Source organism: Pelodiscus sinensis, chromosome 20 (genome assembly GCF_052426305.1).
Source record: "Pelodiscus sinensis isolate ZL-2025 chromosome 20, ASM5242630v1, whole genome shotgun sequence".
In the NCBI taxonomy this organism is placed as follows: domain Eukaryota; kingdom Metazoa; phylum Chordata; order Testudines; family Trionychidae; genus Pelodiscus; species Pelodiscus sinensis.
Window position 1 is genome coordinate 16,874,506 of NC_143071.1, and position 20,856 is coordinate 16,895,361.

Below are 20,856 nucleotides of genomic sequence, written 5' to 3' on the forward strand. Positions count from 1 at the left end.
GTGGTATCAATGCTAAAATGTGTATCACAGCCTAACAGCAGTAGGATTATCCTAAAGGCAATGCATCCCAGCATGGCTGTAATATGGATCTTTTCTCCTCTGCAGTGCCATGCGTACAATGGATAAGTTATACAGGGCATAGCATTTGACTTAACACTCATTTAAATAATTGCTTTGTGACATGAGTACTAAAGGACTGCAGCTACGCTCATACATGAGTTTGAGTGCTGAAGGTTTTGGGGGAAGTTAAATGCACATCTCTACGATAGGAAGCATCTGCCTTTAAAGCATCTTTAGCTGCAAATAAAGCCTGTTAGAACTCGGCTCATTCTCTAATCCATAAACCAGACTTCAGATTCCAGCAGATCAAGCTAAACCTGGAGCATTTGAGTCAGTGCAGTTTGTTGAAGAGGAGCATCCCCCTTTACAGTCTGGAAGTACAACTGATTACATTTTTAAGATCCATAATTCCATTTATTAGCTAACTTTTCTTCCTAAAAGGGAAATAAATATTTAATCAGTAAAATCCATGTTCTCATGGGCCTAGCCCATGACATCCAGAGAGAGGTCAGGATTGAGAGAGGTCATCTGCAGATGAATCCGTTTGGAGAGTTCTGGTCCAACCCGCCGTGACGTGGCAGTTACACCATCACCACGGCGCACAGGTATGTCAGCAAGCATGTTCTGTTGCTCCCGCACTGATAGGCATCTACGGTAGGCCTAAAAACAGTACAAAGGAATGGTGATTTCATCCTTTGTCCACAAAGGACAGAGGGGAAGCATTCCTTCATTGCTTCCACCTTTCATGTTTTATACTCTATCAGTTTTCCCTCAAGACCTCACGTGGTATCCAAGAGGCAGAACAATTTCAGTAAGTACAGATTATGTTCACTGTAAGGACTATACCAAGCAAGAAGCATACAGCCTGGATACACCTAGGAAAGCCATGTGGGGAAGGGGAAACTCTTATTCAAGCAAGTGAGGGTATGAACTTTAAGATAGGTCTCTTCAATAGCTTCATTCTGCTCTGAATGCTAGTCTGTGGTTATCTGCCAAAGTCAATGAATGCAGAGGTCATCTCCTTGATCACGTGCATTTAAAGCCTTCAAAGTGAACTTTGCATGGTTGGAGTTTCAGCAAATTAAGTTGTCATGGGATAAGAGGGAAGATCCTTTCATGGACTGAGAACTGGTTAAAAGACAGGAAACAAAGGGTAGGAATAAATGGTAAATTTTCAGAATGGAGAGGGGTAACTAGTAGTGTTCTCCAAGAGTCAGTTCTAGGACCAATCCTATTCAACTTATTCATAAACAAGCTGAAGAAAGAGGTAAACAGTGAGGTGGCAAAGTTGCAGATAATACTAAACTGCTCAAGGTAGTTAAGACCAAAGCAGACTGTGAAGAACGTCAAAAAGATCTCACCAAACTAAGTGACTGGGCAACAAAATGGCAAATGAAATTTAATGTAGATAAATGTAAAATAATGCACATTGAAAAAATAACCCCAGCTATACATACAACATGATGGGGACTAATTTAGCTACAACTAATCAGGAAAGAGATCTTGAAGTCATCATGGATAGTTCTCTGAAGACGTTCACGCAGTATGCAGCGGCAGTCAAAAAAGCAAAGAAGTTAGGAATCATTAAAGGGATAGAGAATATCTTATTGCCCTTATATAAATCCATGGTATGCCCACATCTTGAATACTGCATACAGATGTGGTCTCCTTCTCAAAAAAGATATACTAGCATTAGAAAAGGTTCAGAGAAGGGCAACTAAAATCATTAGGGGTTTGAAATGGGTCCCATAGGAGGAGAGATTAAAGACACTGGGACTTTTCAACTTGGAAAAGAGGAGACTAAAGGGGGATATGATAGAGGTATATAAAATCATGACTGGTGTGGAGAAAGTGAATAAGGAAAAGTTATTTACTTGTTCCCATAATATAAAACTATGGGCCACCAAATGAAACTAATGGACAGCAGGTTTAAAACAAATAAAAGGAAGTTCTTCACACACATCACATAGTCAATCTCTGGGACTCCTTGCCTGAGGAGGCTGTGAAGGCTAGGACTATAACAGGGTTTAAAAGAGAACTAGATAACCTCCATGAATTTAAGTCCATAAATGGATATTAGCCAGTATAGGTAAGGAATGGTGTCCCTAGTCTGTCAGAGGGTGGAGATGGATGGCAGGAGAGAGATCACTTGATCATTACCTATTCGATTCACTCCCTCTGGGACACCTGGCATTGGCCACTGTCAGCAGACAGGGTACTGGGCTGGATAGACCTTTGGTCTGACCCAGTATGGCCATTCTTATGTTCTTAAATCCTGAGCGAGGGGTGTCTAAGCAGGGAATTAATCTAGAGGCTATTCTGGATTAACTGAAGGGTAGATGCTCTTCAAGTGGATTAAACTAATTTGGAGTAAGTCAAATTCATTCTGGAATCTGCATTCACACCCTGCTTTATTCCAGATTAATTTTCATATGCAGATATGCCTCATCTGAAATGTTCAGGCTTTTGAGGTACCTTGTGTCAGAAGCACAAAACAAAGTTCCTTACAAACTAATACTACTTATTTCAGATATTTGCAGGAGGTGCAAGAGAACAGGAAGAGAGCCTACCACGCAGTCCCAGTTTTTCCACAGGTTACTCAGGTGTTCCATAAAAAATGCTCCTCCTCGTCAGCAGCTCTCACATGCAGTTTACTGCTTAGAGCACATGAATTTGGAGACTGGAGTTTTTTATTCCTGGCTCTCACTAACCCATGGCAGTGCTGCAGTAGGGTCATAGTCTGTGGTTTACTTTCTTCTTCTCTGAAAGGGGAAATAATGTTCTCCCCTCCCCTCCATCAAATGTTCTGAGCGCCATCAATAAAAGTTGGTATGGAATTATTTGCCTCGGTTACCCCATGTGTTGCTGTGAGGGGACTGGGTATTTTGGACAAAGTATTCCAAAGTGACACAGGATCACTCAGTATTTCTCTCTGAAGTTATTTGCATTAGTAGCTCTGTGTGCACAATGTTATCAGTAACTGCGGAACACCCTTACCTGATTCAGAAGCAGAGGAGAAGGGTATGCAGCCACAATGGCATTGGCCATCTCCAGACTGACCCGGTTGAATTGTTGGATTTGCCTCTTCCAAACTTGCAAAAGTCCCTTCCCTGAGCGGTCTACCTTCACACCTCCACACCACTCACTCTCCAGGTAGAAGGAGAAACCTGTCTTCTCTCGCTGTTGCCTGCAGAGGGCACAGAATGGAGGAAGAATAATCAGAAAACTAATCTTTGCATCTCTCAACAGATAATAGGAGAGAAAAACAATGGCCACAGAGCAGAGAAGCCTCACATCTGGCACAGATTTAGGACATCTGCCATGATACTATCTTCCCTACAGCTACGATTACACTGCAGAATTTTTGTGCAAAAACTTGCAGAGAGTCCACACTGCAAGCCCATTCTTGTGCAAGAAAAAGTACAGTAAAGCGTAAGAACACAGGGCTTTTTGCACAATAGTTATTCCTCTCCCCACGAGAAAAAAGCCTTTTTGCACAAGAACTCTTGCGCAATAAGGCATGTGTGGACAAGCAACAGGGGTTTCTTGCGCAAGATGGCCGTCAGAGCTTTCTTGTGCAAGACAGCATCCACACTGCCATGGATGCTCTTGCGCAAAAGCACATGGCAGTATGGACGTGCTCTTGCACAAGAATTTTTTGCACAAGAATTCATGTGCAGAAAGTTCTTGCACAAGAAGCCAACAGTGTAGATGTAGCCTACAAGTATTAGTAAGATCCTTTCATTGGGGTGGAAATAACCAGAGGGAGTTTGGCACGTTAGAAGGAGGACTGGTGGTAACAAAGGCCAGAGGCAGCTATGCTGGTTTTGTGCTACCCAGGGATTCCTCTTAGCAAGAGCAAACTCAGGCTCTTTTTGTCTACTGAAGCAACATAGGAGGTAGGGTATACGGCAGAAATAATCTATGCTTTTTATTCCTGATACCAATAGCCCAGCACTCACAAACAATCCTACAAAAAACCAATGCACATGCAATCTGGGGAAAGAGATGTTAGAAGCAACATATAAAAGCATTATAAAGGTTTGTGTGTTTTCATGGATGTTACTGAGAGACAAACACTGAAGCTGCTGTGATGAGTATGCTAGTATGGGGTTTCATTGTTGGGAAATGACCTATAAGAACATAACTACAGTGTCTTATTGTGATCATCTACTAAATGGGGATTCTGCTGCAGTGACATCTCTCAAACACAAATATTTTCAGGGTGAAGCATAGAAGTGGGTGCTATAGCAAGTGAAACCAACTCTTAGGCTTGTAGCCCAATGCACCAGCGGTTTCAGTGCAAGAGACACAAGTATTAGTTGCTTTAAGGCACCTAATCTATGGCTGTTAATTACTGCCCGGCCTTTGAGGCTGTTTCTTCACTGTCAAAAACATGTGTTCTTAACTCAAGTTTAAGTAGCAATGAAAAGACTGCAACTCAGGTTTGCAATTCAAGTTCAACCCCTGGCTGTCCTGGAAGCTTTAATTCACACTGCTTACCCAAGTTAAAACAGAATCATTTTGTCTTCCCTGCTATTTTAGCCCAAGTTCAGAACACCCCTCTCCTTTTTTTGCAGTGAAGAATGTACTATACTGTGTAGCACTGAAATAAGGTTGCATGACTACTGTTCCCCTCCAATATTCATGGAAAGGAGGCCTCTCCTGAAGCTATCCCCAAAAGTAACTTAGCTTACAAAATAAATCCCACTCACTTGAATGGTGCTTCAGCCACAGCTTTGGTGAACATACCGGCAAAGTCTCCAAACTCCTTCCAACTCTCAAGGATTCTAACCTGGACTCCTGTGTGGAGCTGCAGATCCACCAATGCCTGTAGACATGACAGAGCCCAAGAGTGAGTGAGTTGACTCATCCTGCCCCACCACCAAAGTCCAATCCCTAGCATTTTTGCTTAAGGCAAAGATTTAGGGGATATTTTGGGAGGAGAAATGAACGCAAGAAGCCTCTGAAAACAACCACATTAGCATATTTTCTGCCAAAAAAACTCAGTGTGTAGACACAGCCTAAAAGATTAACAGTTTGGAGTGTTGTATTTATTGCCTCAAGTTGCTCTATAGCAGTGATGGGCAACCTGCAGCCCGATGGCCACATGTGGCCCCTTAGGGTTCTACGTGTGGCCTGTGAGACATTTAGTTTACTGTTACCAATGCGCACAGTTGCCAGATTATGCTGATTTCCATCTGCATTGATTTTTTCCCAACCGGTATTTTTAAAGCAAAACACACAAAGCAAGGGCACACAAAGTGCAACACTGACAAATGGGATGCAAAGGGTGTGCACCCAATCAAAATGTTGCTATGGTTCATTTGGCACACCCCAAAAATTCTAGGTAGGCAAGCACAATTAGCAAAACTACCCTATCCCAAGAAACAATCCTGGTTATGAAAATCTTGTGGCTCACTGAGATGAAGGGCCACTCATGGGGCCCACCCACTAGCTTAGGTTGCAATAGTTGCTCTATAGAAAAATTAGGCATACTGTATTCCAGATTAAACTATTTTAGCAGATTAACATTTCCTTAGCGAGGACCCTGTTCTGCACCATTTACTCCAGCCAGTGTCCATTGCACACTCTGGTAACGGTTATCCACTGGGCTGTAAAGAACAATGGGCGTTGCATCAAAGATTTACATTAAGGGAATGATATCTGAAACTGACATAGGGAAGACACTCTGGTTTCCAGAGAGGAGGGATGGATGTGCAGCATTAGAGTCCTCTAGCAGCTGAATAGCTCCATCTGATTCAAGCTGCCTCCCTAGCAACAAGAAGAGTGCAAGAGAATGCATTCAGACACACAAAACCAAGTTCCTGGATTCTTACTAGAATCAGAATCCCTGGGTGTATCCTATTTCTATTAGATATGTTCAAGTCAGTTGCTCTTTGGTTATGGTAGAGAACTGAGGCTGACCCACAAATGTATGCATGAAGCACATCAGAATGGGCATTCTAAATTGCTGAGAGCAAGGAAAGGAGAAAAATGCTCCAATTTTACCCACTTCTTCCACTTCCACTCTCGACAGCTCAGGGTGAGAGTCCCCCTTTCCCTTCTGTTTTTTTCGTTTCCCTTGTCCTTCTGCTTGGCTTCCATTCAGCACTGCCTGCCGCACCTTCTTCCGGGACTGAACTTTGTGAGATCTGAGAAGAAAAAGAATAGCTCAGGAGTCCACGTCTCCTATGATGCTAGCAGAAGGCACTATAGGACTGGTGCACAAGTGCAGTCGCTGGGGAGCTCAGTTACCAGCCATCCCCTGGAGGAGATGCTGTATGAAACAGAGAAGGAAGACTAGTTACAGAGGATGTTACTGCTATTTTTCATGTTTCAGCCTCTGCCAGTAGGAAATACAAGTGATGATGCAGAACATCTATGGTCATTACCAACACTTATCCCATAAGAAACAGCATTGAAACCTCTGAAGAATTCTAACCTGAAGTATTTTTCTAGTTCAACTACAGCCAGTGCTAGAGTTTTGCCAGGAGCTCTCTCTAGGACACAAGCTACAAAGCTCCGTAAGGTCTCTTTTGGTCCTTCTTTGCCACCCTGGATTTCCTGCAAAGACAGCCAGAAAATAGTATTTAAACCCACTTTAACCCACACAGGCCAGCACTAGCAAAGAGTAGCTTCAGCCCCCATTCCTGGATCTGTGCAGATGTAAGGGTTTGCTCACTCATATCCAGTTGTAGAACTGGAATTTCAGGTTCCAGTACTGCAGTTAAGTCAAACCCTGCAACATGCAGAGAAATTTCTGCACATCCCTGGCCTCCTTTCAATACAGCAGCAATGGTCCGGGGGGGGGACAAGAAGGGCGATTTCCATCTCGCAGGTTCAGAAGGCTTGACAACACTGGACATTCATAGAGTTTTAAAACAGGAAAATTTGTACTGCCCTAAACCTCCAAAAGAAACTTATGTAAAAAGAAAAATAAGTAATGCACATTTGGACAGCACACAGTAGTCATGAGCAATCTCACCTGTCTGTAGCTGTAGATCATGGATAAAAAATCATCCAGGCAAAGCAGAACCAGGATATTGGGTTCTTCTATCCAGCTGCCTTCTTCGACCTGCCCAGTGTTGAACACACACTGGATTTAAGATATCAGTGAAACTGATCCCAGCTTCACTTACATCCAGGGTTTTAGCCACACATGAAACATTTCAACGTGAGAGCTTGTTAATGGTCCACCTCCCTTGAGTTGATTGCTAAAAGGAGGCAGGAGGACAGTTACTAAGACTGATGATGAGTTTTATAGTGCATGTGGCATCAGTTTATCAATAAGTTGAGAGAGAGCATGCAAAAGTCTGGGAACAACAAGAGACCAGAGTGGTCATAGGGATCAAAGAAATGTGACCCCAAAGTGGAGAATATTAAAAGAGCTCAGCAGAAAGAGGGGTCAAAGATATGGATAATGAATTGTGTTTATAAAACATTAATAGATAATGTCAATCTGCTTTACAGAGAGTCACTATTACAGATTAAAGTGAACATCAACTACCCTTCTGAGGAGGTATAAGGCCAAGAGTGAGCGAGCAATTGCAGAAGTAGATGGGCACAAGATCAGAAGTATTGTGGAGGAATGTCTATTGATAATTTTGAATGCAAACAAAGGAGTTTAAAATTGGATTCAAAGATAGATAAGAAGTCAGTAAAGGTAATACAGAGGATGTGGATGTAATGGTTCCACTTCTGAGAGGAAAAGGGGTCTGGCAAGAGCATAACTGAGGTTTAAAAAATAATACTATAGGAAATATTTAGAATAGTCCAGAAGGGGAATAAATGTGCAGGTAGGCATTTGAGAGGAGTTAGGCCCAAGACAAACTGGCACTATTTTAGGGGAGAGGAAAAAAAATTTTCAGATTAAGAAAGCATTCCAAGATTTTTGCCCTCACAGCCAGGACTTATGGTCCAGGTTTATTCCATGATTCTGAAATCACCAAGGACATTTTAACTCAGGAGGAAGACTAATTTCTGAAGCATTTAACGGTAGGAAATTAGGGGACAACCAGGAGCTGAGGGTATGTCTACACTACAGAGTTAGTTCGAACTAACTTAGTTCGAATTAGTTAATTCGAACTAAGCTAATTCGAACTAACGCGTCTAGAACTAAAAACTAGTTCGAATTAGCATTTTGCTAATTCGAACTAGCATGTCCACATTGAGTGGACCCTGAACAGGGCTTAAGGATGGCCGGAAGCAGTGCCGGCAGGGCATCAGAGGAGGACTTAGAGCGTGGAGATGCTGTCTCAGGCTAGCCGAGGGCTGCGCTTAAAGGGACCCGATCCCACCCCGGACAGACAGTTCTCAGGGGTGCCCCGCTTGAAAACCAGTCCTGGCTTGGAGTGCCCGGAGTGCCCACACTGGGCACATCACAGCACTCGGCCATCAGCCCGGCTGCACTTGCTGCAGGCTGCCATCTGGGGAGAGGGGGCAATTGGGGGGCTGCAGGAGAGCTTCCACCCCCAGAAGCCCGCAGAGCCAGCCCAGTCCTCCCCATCGGGGGCTCGTACCCCATTCCTCCCTCACCCCCTTCCACTTACCCTTCCCTAGCCCCCCTTCCTGATGTACAAAATAAAGATAACGTTTCTTCCAACATTGATTCTGTCTTTATTGAACAAAACTGGGGGAGACTGGGAAAAGGAGGTGGGAGAGGGGAAGAGAAAGGCTGGGAGAGGAGAGGGCAACTAACATGATCGGGGGTTGGGAACAGGTCCCAGATGAAGAGAGGCTACAGAGACTGGGACTGTTCAGCTTAGAAAAGAGGAGATGGAGCGGGGACAGGATAGAGGTCTCTAAAAGCAGGGGTTGGGTGGGGAGGGTGCATTCAGAAAAGTTCTTCCTGAGTTCCCATAAAGAAGGACTAGAGGACACCAAAGGAAAGGAATGGATAGCAGGCTTCAAACTAGTAAGAGAAAGTTGTTCTTCACAAAGCAAATAGTCAACCTGTGGAACTCCTTGCTGCAGGAGGCTGTGAAGGCTAGAACTGGAACAGAGTTTAAAGAGAAGTGAGATAAAGTGATGGAGGTTGGGTCCATGGAGTGGTATTAGCCAGGGGGTAGGAGTGGTGTCCCTGCCCAAAGTTTGTGGAAGGCTGGAGAGGGATGGCACGAGACAAATGGCTTGGTCACTGTCTTCGGTCCATCCCCTCCAGGGTCCCTAGGGTTGGCCGCTGTCGGCAGACAGGCTACTGGGCTAGATGGACCTTTGGTCTGACCCAGTACGGCCATTGTAAGCTCAGGGCTCAGGGTCGGGGGTCTCAGTGGACCCCCTTGATTTTCATGCACACCTGCTCCTGGGTGGCCAGGCTGGCAGCTCTCCTGCCCTAGACGGCCACTTTCCTGTGCCTAGTGCGGAGATCGTGGACGAGGTCCACGATGTCTGCACTAGCCCAGGAAGGTGCCCGCCTCTTGCGGTCCCGGGCAAGCTCCCAGGAGCCGCCAGCCTGGTCCCGGGAAGAGAGGGTGGGCTGGGGGACATCGGGTGGGTGGCTCTGTGCTGTGCCAGGTGCAGGGTCTGCTGGCTGGGTGCTGGCAGGCTTGCACCTGGCATGGGCACCGTAGCCAGCCCGTGCCCCTTTAAGGGGTCCGGGGCCGGGAGGGGGGCAATAGAGTTTCCCTGGTGTTGGCCAAAGTGGCCACCAGGGAAACCTGGGGAGGGCTAGCCTTCCACTAGTTCGAATTAAGGGGCTACACACCCCTTAATTCGAACTAGTAAGTTCGAACTAGGCTTAATCCTCGTAAAATGAGGTTTTCCTAGTTCGAACTAAGCGCTCCGCTAGTTCGATTTAAATTCGAACTAGCGGAGCGCTAGTGTAGCGCCTATGAATGTTAGTTCGAACTAACGTCCGTTAGTTCGAACTAACATTGTAGTGTAGACATACCCAGAGAGAGACATAGCAAGCAGTATGACAGCGTGTGTCAAATCAATGTGGAAATGGGTGTTATCTTGCTAGAAATAATGCCAAAGCTTGAGAGAGAGAGAGAGAGAGAGAGATAAGAAACAAAGAAAGATACATCTGGGAGCAGCACTCCAGCAGAGGAAATGAAGGGAAAATCTAAATCTTCCTCCAGAAATGATACAGGTGGCTCACAGGAAGCCTGAGAAGAAAGGAGCCAGAGTTACTGGGAAAGAGATGAGAATGGCAGTCTTGGAGTGTTTGGTTACATAGTACAGAGAAGAGGAGATAGTGAAAACAAGTGAGAAATGACATTTCACATGCAAGAGAAAGACCAAAGAGAAGTCAGTCTCATTTTAAGATTATCTTGGTAGCTCATGGACAGCACAAAGCTACCACCAGTAACATCTGATCACCAAGCAACACAACCCCATGTGCTAAACACAGAGGAAGAAAAAGGGTGAGAACTTTGGACGTTGTGGTCCCCTACCTGAGATGACCTAGCCCTCCTCCTCCATGTGATGCTATAGGGAACAGCCTGACTCTCAATCACACAGCCACAGTTCATGGACTGCACAGCACTGAGGACTTGTCCACCTCCTTCCACCTGTAAGAGAACTAAGATGGGTGTAAAGGTCAAAGGCCTACAATAAGGGCTGCATTAATTTAAGGTTGAAAGAAGAGATAAGGAATGGTACCTGGATCCAGCACCACTGTTATATGCTTCAGGCACTCCTCTGGTCGCTGGGCCTTCAGCATGTTGGCAAGAGCCTTCTTCCGCTCTCGCTCCTGCTCCTGCTGTTCCTTCTGGGCTTCCCGCTCTCTCCTCCTCTGCAACACAGCCCTACGAGCCCTGTCTCTCTCTTCCTGGCTGTGTTTTAACTTCTTCTGCTGAGGGGACATTTCTGAACTTGCCTCTGCCACCAGAGACCGTCTACCCTGGACTGGAGAGTGTGACAGATGAACTGGAGACTGGTGCAAAGGCACCGTCTCGGAATCTTTTGTGGCATCGTCTTGGTCACGACCTGACATTTCCCATGATAAGACAAGGGCTCTTGTCTGGGTATCAGAGGCCTTGGGCAGCAACTGTTCTCTGCAATGAGTCACCCCTCGTTCATTGCAATGACGGAGAACAGTACTTTTAGCTTTACACACCCCATCACAGCTACTCAGCTGCTGAGCCTCAGAAAGCAAAATGCTAGTTTTGGAGGACTTGCTGTTCCCCAATTTCCCCCTCAGTCTTTCAGACAGGGGTATGATCTCCTCTTCCTCCTCGCTTTCACTGCCTAGCCTGGCCGTCACACCCTTACAAGAGCTAGCTCTGTCCGAATCCTGGAGTTTTCTCCACCCTGGCGAAGGAGCAGAGGATTCCTCAGAGTCAGAGCTGCAGAGCACCACAACCCGCTCCTTGGAAGGAGGCCGGCTCTGGCTGCGGCGGCAGCGGCTGCTTTCGACGGCAGGATGCTGTTGCTTTAGGAAAGTGAACTTTGGCAGCAGGTCCTCGGCCTCGCTCTCGTCCGACTCCAGGGACATGGCGGCCCGTCAGTGGCGCCTGAAGAGCAACGGGCAGCAGAGCCCCGAGGCGCGGCTGCAGACCGGCCCCGTGCGCCTCCTGGCCGCTCCCTAAGCCCCCGGAACAGCTTCGCTCTGCCGCGCCCCAGAGAGGGGACCCGCTCTCGTGCGCCGGGGACACGAGCCGACGCGCGGCCGGCGGGGCGGGTTCCCCGGGGCGGCCGCGGGCGCGCGGGGCTCCGCTGAGGGAGCGCCGGCGAGCCCCGCGCGCGCCAACCTCACAGCCCCCCCCCCCGGCAACGGAGGGAACGCAGGCGCCTCCCCCTTCGGCGTATTCAAACCTGCCGCCGCCTCTCGCTCCTGACCGGAAATCCTGTGCCGGAGGCGGAAGCGGCCGCACCGGAAGCGGAAGTGACAGTGAGGAAAATGGCGGTGGCAGGGCTCGGGCGCGTTGGGGGCTTGGTGGCGGTGACTAGGCTGCGTGAGTGTCAGAGGGGAGGGGGCGATGGATGAGGGGTTGGGGAAAGGGCGATGAGTGCAGCCCGGGTGAGGGGGAAGGGAGAAGGAAGTAGCCCTTTCCCCCAGTGCGCCCCCCCAGCGGGGGGTGTGGAAGGCCACGAGCCCGGTGACTGGCCTGTGGCCTATAAGTACCCGAAGGAGCGGGCTGGTGCCATCGGTTTGCACCGCCGGCCTGTAGCGGTTACAGCCTAACGGGGAGGGGAGGCTGCCTACACCCAGGCGCCTCCCACCCCTCTGGTGTTGGGACCATTGAACGTCCTGTACCAAACCAGGGGTGATCTCAGCGAGGGTGGCACAAAGAGGTCGTGGTGGTCTGGGTACCTGATGTGTTCCCTCGAGGTTGTACGTGAGCCTATAGATACTTTTTAAAGCACTTTGAAATCAGTGAATGAAAAGCATTATAGAAGGAGTAGGTGTTATTAAGTGATCCATTACCCCCTTTCCTTCCCTCCCTCCTTTAGCTACCTGCTTTTTGCCTGTTGGGTAATCTGTCTAGGGTTCTGTATCATGCTTAGCACTCCTGCGTCCCTAGCACAGCACGTGAAGTTAGAGTAATCAGATATACTAATAGTACTAATAAAAATATACAGTTCTGCCACATCTGGGACATTAAAATCTATATGCCATGCATATTTGCCCATGCTATGAGACAGTGAGGTTACTCTGCTGCTTACAGCTGTCTACCTGAGTGTAGAGCTGGCCCAAGGTATATAAGATCTGACCTGGGAAGTAGGCAGGCATGTGTTACATCTTCACTCAGTGGAGTTACTCTGGTTTTATACTTGTTGGCCTGTTGAGCAGTGTGTGGTAGGGAATACTTCTGCACCTGGTCAGGTTTATCTTTTTATTTTTAACTGATGAACTAGTATGGGTTTGTTGCAAGTCTTTGTGCCCAAGAAGGAAAATCTGAGTTCTCATTTTTTTTTAAAAAAAAAGTCTGTTGCTCCTTCCCCTCTCTGCCACCCAAAATATGCCCACTTCCTAATCTCTGTTTCTCTCAAATGGAAGTTCCCTGTTAAGATTTGAGGAGGTGGGGACCATTGAGTTGCAGGGCTCTCTCTTGTTTGAGCAGCAGTTTAAATTTCACCACCACTTCTTTGGCGTGGCCAGCAAGGAATTGTCGCTCATACATACTGGCTGGTGGATTCAGGAGGGAAATTCCATAAGATTAGGAGGTGTCAGTGGTGCTTAAGCTGCTTAATTGTTCAGTAACAGACTCGGTTGTAGACTAGTGGTTGATCTTAAAGCTTTTGAACATAGGGATGTTAAATATCGGTTAATTGAATAGTCGATTAACCTCATTAATTCTTATCAGTTATTCGACTATTCTGTAGTCCGTGAGGGCAGGCCTAGCAGTCAGTACGCAAAGGAGCCCCCTGCCACTCTGCACTGCTGCCTCTGGGGTGCTGGGCGGGAGCAGGTCTGTGAGTAGAAACAGTTTAAAAAACAGCTCCCCTTGTGGACCGGGCTTCCTGTCACCCTACACTGCTGCCTCTGATAGAGAGGCAGCAGTGCAGGGTGGCAGCAGCCCCTGTTCAGAGAGGGGTCTGAGCTGCTGGACCCAGCGTGAGCTGGAACTGAGCTAGGCTGCCTGCCCGCTTGGCTCCTAATGCACTTTAAAGGCAGAGCTGCCGCAGGGGTAGATCCCAGCTCCGGCGCAACCTGGGACTGAGCCGGGCTGTTGGCCATCCTGCCAAAAAATGTATTGGCAAGGGGGGTTGGAAACGATGCGTGTAGTTTATAGCATTTGGTTAATCGACTACACTATTACATCCCTATATGCAGGGCTCACCGAACCGCAGCGAGCCCCGCTCACCAGCCGTGCTGTCCGGTGATGTGCACATGCGCAGATCGCCCGAATCTGGCTCTTCTGGGTTGCAATCTACTCGCCACGGGCAAGTAGATTGCATTATTTGTCGAGCCCTGCCTATATGAGCAGGCTTCTAAAACCACATTTTTGTTGCAAGACCTCCCTCTCCCCCCAAACCCTGTAAATTTTCAGTTCATCATTTTACATCCATATACAACAAAACAGCCATCTGCTGCGGTTTGAAGAACAGCTACTTAGTAGATAAGCCACCTATGGGAGTCTCCATCAGATACTGCAGAAGGGGAACTGTTCTGGGTTAATGGTAGGGATGTTAAAAATGCAAAAGGCAGCAATACGTTGCGGGGGTTACAGGTGGCTCCCCAGGAGCAAGTGTGCACATGCAAACCGGAGCTTGCATTTAATATGTACATGGCTACACTTTCACATCCCTAATGAATAGGTGTTGGCCTAGAGTGGAGCGAAACAGGGACTTGAAGGAAAGAAATGGTGTATTGAACTGGAAAATTTTTAAAGCAAAGAGCCTGGCTTTGTTTTACGCAGGAAATATCACATGTATTTCTAACCTACAAATCATTCGCTTGAGTCCCTGAATTTTTCATAATGTGCCATGGTATCTTTACAGCTGTTACTATCCAGGCAGGCCAAGGCTGGGGCAAATGAAGTGGCTGTATGGTATTCATGTGGAGTTTGAGGCTGGTTTTGACTGACATGAAACAAACTAGATATAAATAGCTTGGCATCTGCTCATTTGAGAGACTGCCACTCTCTCTGTGCTGTGCTGCTGCCTTTACAATCAGCAGTGGTGCTCAAGCATAAAGTCCTTTCCTAATAAAACAACAACAGAGAGCTGCTCACAGGGCATTCTCTGGGAGGGGCTCAGAACTTTGGAATTCTGTCACCAGTTCATAATGAGACTTTGAGCAAGTACTTTGAGCTTTGTGCCTTAAGTATTTATCTTTTATAGATAGGTAAACTTCCTACTATATTTGATGGTATGTGCTTTAACTGATATTGGTAAAGTTCTTTGATGTCCTCACATGAGGTACTATACCGATGCATAACATGATTTAAAATATAAAATAATTATATTACCGATCAAACAAAGATAGTTACTTAGCTACAGATTACATTTAATCCCAGTCTAGTAAAAATACTTTGCTAGGAGCTCTGAAAATCCCATTACTTCCCTGCCTCATTCCGTCACAACCACTTTCTTTTATTTGTTGTATTCTAAACATGTATAATAAAATGTCCTTTATAAAGACATCCTCCAAATCTTTATTTAAGTATCTGAGATAATTTAATAAAGATAAAATGAATCCATTGCCTTTCTTTGAATAAGAAAATGAGACTCTTGGGCTGTGTCTACATTGGCACCCTTTTCCGGAAAAGGGATGCTAATGAGACACTTCGGAATTGCAAATGCCACGGGGGATTTAAATATCCCCCGCGGCATTTGCATGAACATGGCTGCTGCTTTTTTCCAGCTCAGGGTTTTGCCGGAGAAAAGCGCCAGTCTAGACGGGATCTTGCGGAAAATAAACTTGAAAGTAGGAATAAGGGATCTTCTGGAAAAGCGTTTATTTTCCGCAAGATCCCGTCTAGACTGGCGCTTTTCTCCGGCAAAACCCTGAGCTGGAAAAAAGCAGCAGCCATGTTCATGCAAATGCCACGGGGGATATTTAAATCCCCCACGGTATTTGCAATTCCGAAGTGTCTCATTAGTATCCCTTTTCCAGAAAAGGGTGCCAATGTAGACACAGCCTTGTAGTAACCACTGTTTAGCAACACTCTAAACCAGTGTTTCTTAAACTTTTTGAGACCATGGAACACCAAACAATAATATTTTTTTAAGCGGAACATCTATGAAAATTTTCTTTAAAAAAATTGTTGTCAAACAAAAAAAGACAAAAACAAAGAAGAGGTCGTGGCACACATGTAAGTTGTTCATGGAACACCAGTGTTCTGCGGAACATAGTTTAAGAAACACTGCTCTAAGCTGAATAGAAGGATTTAGATAAAAGGCAAAAAGACTATATGAAAAAGAACTAACTATATCCAAACTTATGAAGTGGAATTCACAGACAGGTCAGACTTTCTTGAGTATTTATTGACAGTGGATTTGGTGTATTTGATTTTTAATGGAAGAACTTTGTGATGTAAAAGAGTGACATACTCCAAGAAAAGAAAGATGAATCAGTTACTATCACACTTTTTTTTTTTTTTTAACCCAGGCCTTGAATAGTAGGGTGTGTGCTGAAATTTGTTCCCGTTCAGGACCGCAACCACATGGCTATGTATTGTTCACTATCAGGGTCTTGATGATAAAACTGTTAATTGTTATAGACAGTTAACTGGGGCTGTTAAAGCATTTTACAGACACTAAATCATTTTTACAGACACTAAATCATTAAGGCCCACACTAATACTCATCACACAGGTAGAAAACTAAGACACACAATATTTGTGACTTGTCTCAAGTTCACGGAGTTAGTGGAAGGTAATCCCAAGTGTCCTGAATTCCAGTGCCGTGCTCATATCAGTTGGCTACACTGACTCTTCTGTAACTGTTTCTGTAGCTCAGAAATGTAAAGTGCATGGCCACAATTAATAGCAGATTGTTTGCATTTATATACACTGTTGAGAGTTCTGCTACTCCATTGAGGTATTGGGAGGCTTTCTGAAGTGTTTCATGATTGTTTGCAGGAGAGAGACAATGGACTAAATATGAATTACCTTTATAATACATTTATTCTGAGGGTTTTTTTTTTTTACCTGATTTAGGCTTTAACATTTGTTTTGAAATTACATGAATTTTGAATTAGGAATTTTTTTCTGATTTAAAAGGAAGTGTAAATTTGTACTCATTTTGAATTCACTGTTAATTTTTTTTCTTCCTTTAAATACAGTTTTGGCTGCTCCACAGGTGACTGCAGTTGCAGTACGATGTGCAAGCAAGAAGAGTGGAGGCAGCTCAAAAAATCTCGGTGGCAAGAGTCCTGGGAAACGCTATGGCTATAAGAAGACAGAAGGTAGGTCAGTCTGTCTGTCTATCCAACTGCTTGACAAACTCTGGAATGTGCCCTCCACAAGTTACCCCATTATCAGGACTGTTATATGTGTTTCAGAGCTCAGATGGGAGCGTTTGTTTGTGACTAAAGAGAGAGAAACCCGAAGGTTTAGCCACTATTGGCTACAACAACATTGCATACATAACCACCATTGAGAGAGTAGCCAGCAGGAGCTCATTCCCTGATCCGCCTACGTTCAGCGGAATGAAGTTACCAATAAGAAACAGGCACTAGTTCTAACTTAGCTTGTCTCTGGGGAATCTGCGTGGAAGCACACCCCAGGAGGAAACCCTGTGCCCTTTCCCCTCATCCTGTGCTCAGAAGCTGGGCATTTCAAGTATTTATAAAGAGTAGAATTATGAGGCTTAGTAGAAGCCAAAGTACAGATGCCTGTATCTGAGTGCCTAACAATTAGGGTGGGTTTGCTGATGGAAAAAACTGATGTAAAAGGCAATAAAAATGCCTGCAGCAAATAGAAAATGCCTTGTGCCCTCGAACTAATCTTTTCAAAGGTTAAAACTGCTTTTCACCATTGTGTATTAAGTGCCCTGTGTTCTCTGATAGGAGCATTTTAAAAATGTTTTTAGAGTTTGGAATCATTCCTCCTTAGGAATCCCAACCACGGCTGGCTTTGTGAGTTCTCATTCTACCAGAACTCAGGCTATTGAGAAGCTTATTCTTTTGTAATCTGAATCCATGTAACTCTGTTGCAGGTGCCTTTGTTCATGCAGGCACTACATTGGCCACCCAGCGGGTGATACGCTGGCATCCAGGGGCTCACGTGAGTTAGTTTTTCATCTTTTATAGCTCTGCATCGCAGTATCCAGAATTCAGCCGTAGCTCTGTCAAGGCTCTTCTCTGTTTCCTCCGTTGCATTTTGTAGAACCTTAAAGTCACTGTTTCATTACCAGACATGTTTTACCATTTATTCAAAACCATATCAGTGCAGGAGTCAGATTTAGTAAACAACTGGAGAGTTTTGACTGTTACCAACATTTGTATGTGAAGTGGGGATGTTAAATACGGTTAATTGAATAGCTGAGTAACCTCAGGAATTCTTACTGGTTAGTTGACTATTCTATAGTCCTTGGGGGTGGGGCCAGCAGCCAGTGCACTCTTGCCTCACTCCTGAGGAGTCCCATGCCACTCTGCAGGCAGGTGATGGTTCATGAGGGAAGCCAGTTTAAAAGCCAGCTCCTTTCATGGACCAGATGCCAATTGCCCTGTGCTGTTGCCTCTGATAAAGAGGCAGCAGCGTGGGGTGGCAGCAGCCCCTGTCTGGGGGCAGGTCTGAGTTCCCAGACCTGGCACAAGCTGGAATTGAGCCGGCCTGCCTGCCCACCCAGCTCCTAATACATTTTAATTGCAGAGCCACAGCAGGGATAGGTCCTGGACCCGGCATGAGCCAGGACTGAGCCGAGCTGCCTGTCCACCCAGCTCCTAATACACTTTAAATGCAGAGCCACAGCAGGGGTAGGTCCCAGACCTGTCGCAAGCCAGGACTGAGCCTGGCTGCTGGCTAGCCTACTAAAAAACTTACTGGTGGGGAGGGGAGAAATGCATGTAGTTTATAGCATTAACCTATAAGTTTTTGCTTATTGGTTACTCGACTGCACTATTACATCCCTAGCATGACGTTAATCAGTTCTCATGCTTCAGGGTTAGAATAATGTATCTTTTCCCATCCCCACAGCATGTAGAATTGTTGGCAGTTCCCCGAGTGCAGTGCTTTTTGCCTTCTTTTGAAGTATCAGGTACTGAACATTGCTGTAGCCAGAACACCAGACTAGCTGGACCAGTGGCATGTTCCACTTTGTTAAATGGTGCACAGTGACCTAAACGCTTTCTAACAGCACACTTCTCCTCTCTTCCAGGTGGGGATAGGTTGTAACAAGACACTCTTTGCTTTGGAGGATGGGATTGTGCGATTCACCAAGGAGGTCTATGTGCCACCACCCCGCAGCGAAGAGACCAGGGACGTGATCTGTTGCCTACCCAAATCAGCAGTGCTTTACAAAACCTTCATCAACGTTGTCCCCACCAAAGAAGTGGGGAGCTTCAAGCTAGTCACCATGATCTGAGGCTCTGCTTCCCCACACAGTAATGACTGATCACCATGACAAACCTGCCACTCAACCAGAAAGAAGTCTGAAGGACTCCTCTAGATCTGAAATGACTTGTTGGCAACTCCAGTTTCTGGTTCCTAGAACTCACTGGATGTAAATTTGAGAGTTACAAAGTAGTCCAGACTGCCCCGATGCTGTTTGTTGAAGCATATATAAAATAAATGTTCTGGGATTCTCTAACAGTGTGATGGTGTTCGTGGAATAAGTTTAAAAACAAAAAGGCTCAGTGAATCTGCCTTTCCCTTCTGGATAGCTGTGCTCCAGTCCAACTGGAAATACTGTACTTTCTGCACAGGAATTATCCAGTTCCAGGCACAGCCATTTTGTTTCTCACTATTCATTGGAACAGTTCCTGTCCTGACTGCATCTGATGTACACTGGGAATTCTGAAAAAGGAATAGAATCTGAATTCTAATCCCAGCTTTGGTACCAGCTCATTCTGTGGCATTGGGCCCCTGCCTCAGTTTCCCGATTCATTATATATTTGAGAGTTTCTGTCTGTTGAAGAACTCCTTCTAAACAGTAAGAGCTAGGACCACCAAAATGGGTATGCCACTTCCTCTTATAATTTAAAGCAAGATCAGGGTTTGGTTGTGCCAGGACAATGGGATATGCCTGTAATGTGACTCTGTTTTATGAGAAACAAAGGGAGGGATCTGATAGCAGGGACAGTTAGCTCATATAATGACCACAGTGGGGCGGCAACAGACAAAAGATGGGCATCAGGACAGCTATAATCCCACAGAGGCAGGGGTGGAGAAAGCAACAGCTATCTACTCTATATTTGAGAGAGTTTGTAAACACCCCTACGCCTGTTGTGCCTGCTGCAGCAGCCATGGAGAGATGCTTCTCACATGACCGGAAGCTGCTGCGGTGAGACAGGGCTGGGGTTGTTCTCTCTCCCTGGAGCAGCCTGCATACTGAGCCCCCCAAACCAATGATTTACAGGAAGAAAAACAAAAAGTATTTGAGTTAAGGAACTGAGCAACGCTGGGTAAATCTTCTAGTTGGTAACACAGGGATAATGACCAACACTTTGGAAACATGAACTCATAATGTGTGTGAAGTAGGAAAGCAGCTATTCCCATGGGGGAAACTGGAGCATGGGATTTGCTGAAGGCTCCAGAGTCAAGGTTATTACTCAGGAATTAGTGATTCAGTCGATGCCTCCTGGTTTGCGCTAACTGTAATCACAATTTTTAATAAGCAGGAGTGACCTATGTGGGGATCAGATGCTTTATTGAATCCTGTTGTCATTCCTCTTAATGAAAGAGTTTTTAGTATATTGGTAAAAGTAATAAACCTGCATGCAAGGAATTACTGGGTTCCCAATGCTGCAGTTTATTGGCAGGAACAAGTACCAGAAGGAGCTATGTCTATTGTTTGTGGTTCTCCTCAGAGGGGAAAGTCCAGGGAGACCCAAACCACCAACTCTGCTCTCATGATGAGCTCTGGGTGTACTGGCAAAGCTGCAAGCCTCACACAGAAGTTTCATTGTAACATTCCTGTCAGCTTTGGTAGAATAGGGAACTCCAGGTGCTCCCTGTCCAAAAGACAGCTGCAGAGAATGAGAATGTTTAATCATGAAATAGCTTTGGAGTTACGGCCATGTCCCGTCCTGCCATGGTGAGCATATTTAAAAGGGAAACTGCCATATTGATTGTGGTAAAAAATAAACCACGACTTTCTAAAGTTTCACTCTAAAACAATGTGTCTGGATTTTGCATCCCTCCTGTTTGTAACACTCATGTTACAGCATTGTCCAATGGCATAGGAATCAGTGGGGGGGAAAAAAAGGCTTCCTGAATTCTAAAGGTTTTGGTTTTAATA

General features: G+C 45.7%; 2 protein-coding genes across 5 annotated transcripts; one reads left to right on the top strand and one right to left on the bottom strand.

The window, feature by feature from the left end:
- Positions 1-452: 452 nt before the first annotated feature.
- On the bottom strand, positions 453-11,773 carry EME1 (essential meiotic structure-specific endonuclease 1). 3 transcript variants are annotated; one of them, XM_075903756.2, is made up of 8 exons: positions 10,666-11,770; positions 10,458-10,585; positions 7,049-7,138; positions 6,506-6,627; positions 6,077-6,215; positions 4,776-4,891; positions 3,058-3,247; positions 453-720 (listed from the first exon to the last, which is right to left on the bottom strand). In XM_075903756.2, exons 1-8 carry the CDS (start codon positions 11,498-11,500, stop codon positions 544-546), a joined length of 1,797 nt encoding a protein of 598 aa, XP_075759871.2. In that variant the 5' UTR covers positions 11,501-11,770; the 3' UTR covers positions 453-543. The 3 variants fall into 3 exon arrangements, with proteins under 3 accessions (XP_075759871.2, XP_089628028.1, XP_075759872.2); XM_075903757.2 differs by lacking the exon at positions 453-720 and adding an exon at positions 777-1,586 and having other exon boundaries at positions 10,666-11,773; XM_089771902.1 differs by lacking the exon at positions 7,049-7,138 and having other exon boundaries at positions 10,666-11,773.
- Positions 11,774-11,820: 47 nt separating this feature from the next.
- MRPL27 (mitochondrial ribosomal protein L27) lies at positions 11,821-19,206 on the top strand. 2 transcript variants are annotated; one of them, XM_089771903.1, is made up of 5 exons: positions 11,868-11,960; positions 13,784-13,893; positions 16,739-16,861; positions 17,614-17,681; positions 18,775-19,206. In XM_089771903.1, the coding sequence occupies exons 2-5, from the start codon at positions 13,833-13,835 to the stop codon at positions 18,979-18,981; spliced, it is 459 nt and encodes a 152-aa protein (XP_089628029.1). In that variant the 5' UTR covers positions 11,868-11,960; positions 13,784-13,832; the 3' UTR covers positions 18,982-19,206. The 2 variants fall into 2 exon arrangements, with proteins under 2 accessions (XP_014430098.1, XP_089628029.1); XM_014574612.4 differs by lacking the exon at positions 13,784-13,893 and having other exon boundaries at positions 11,821-11,960.
- Positions 19,207-20,856: the final 1,650 nt, after the last annotated feature.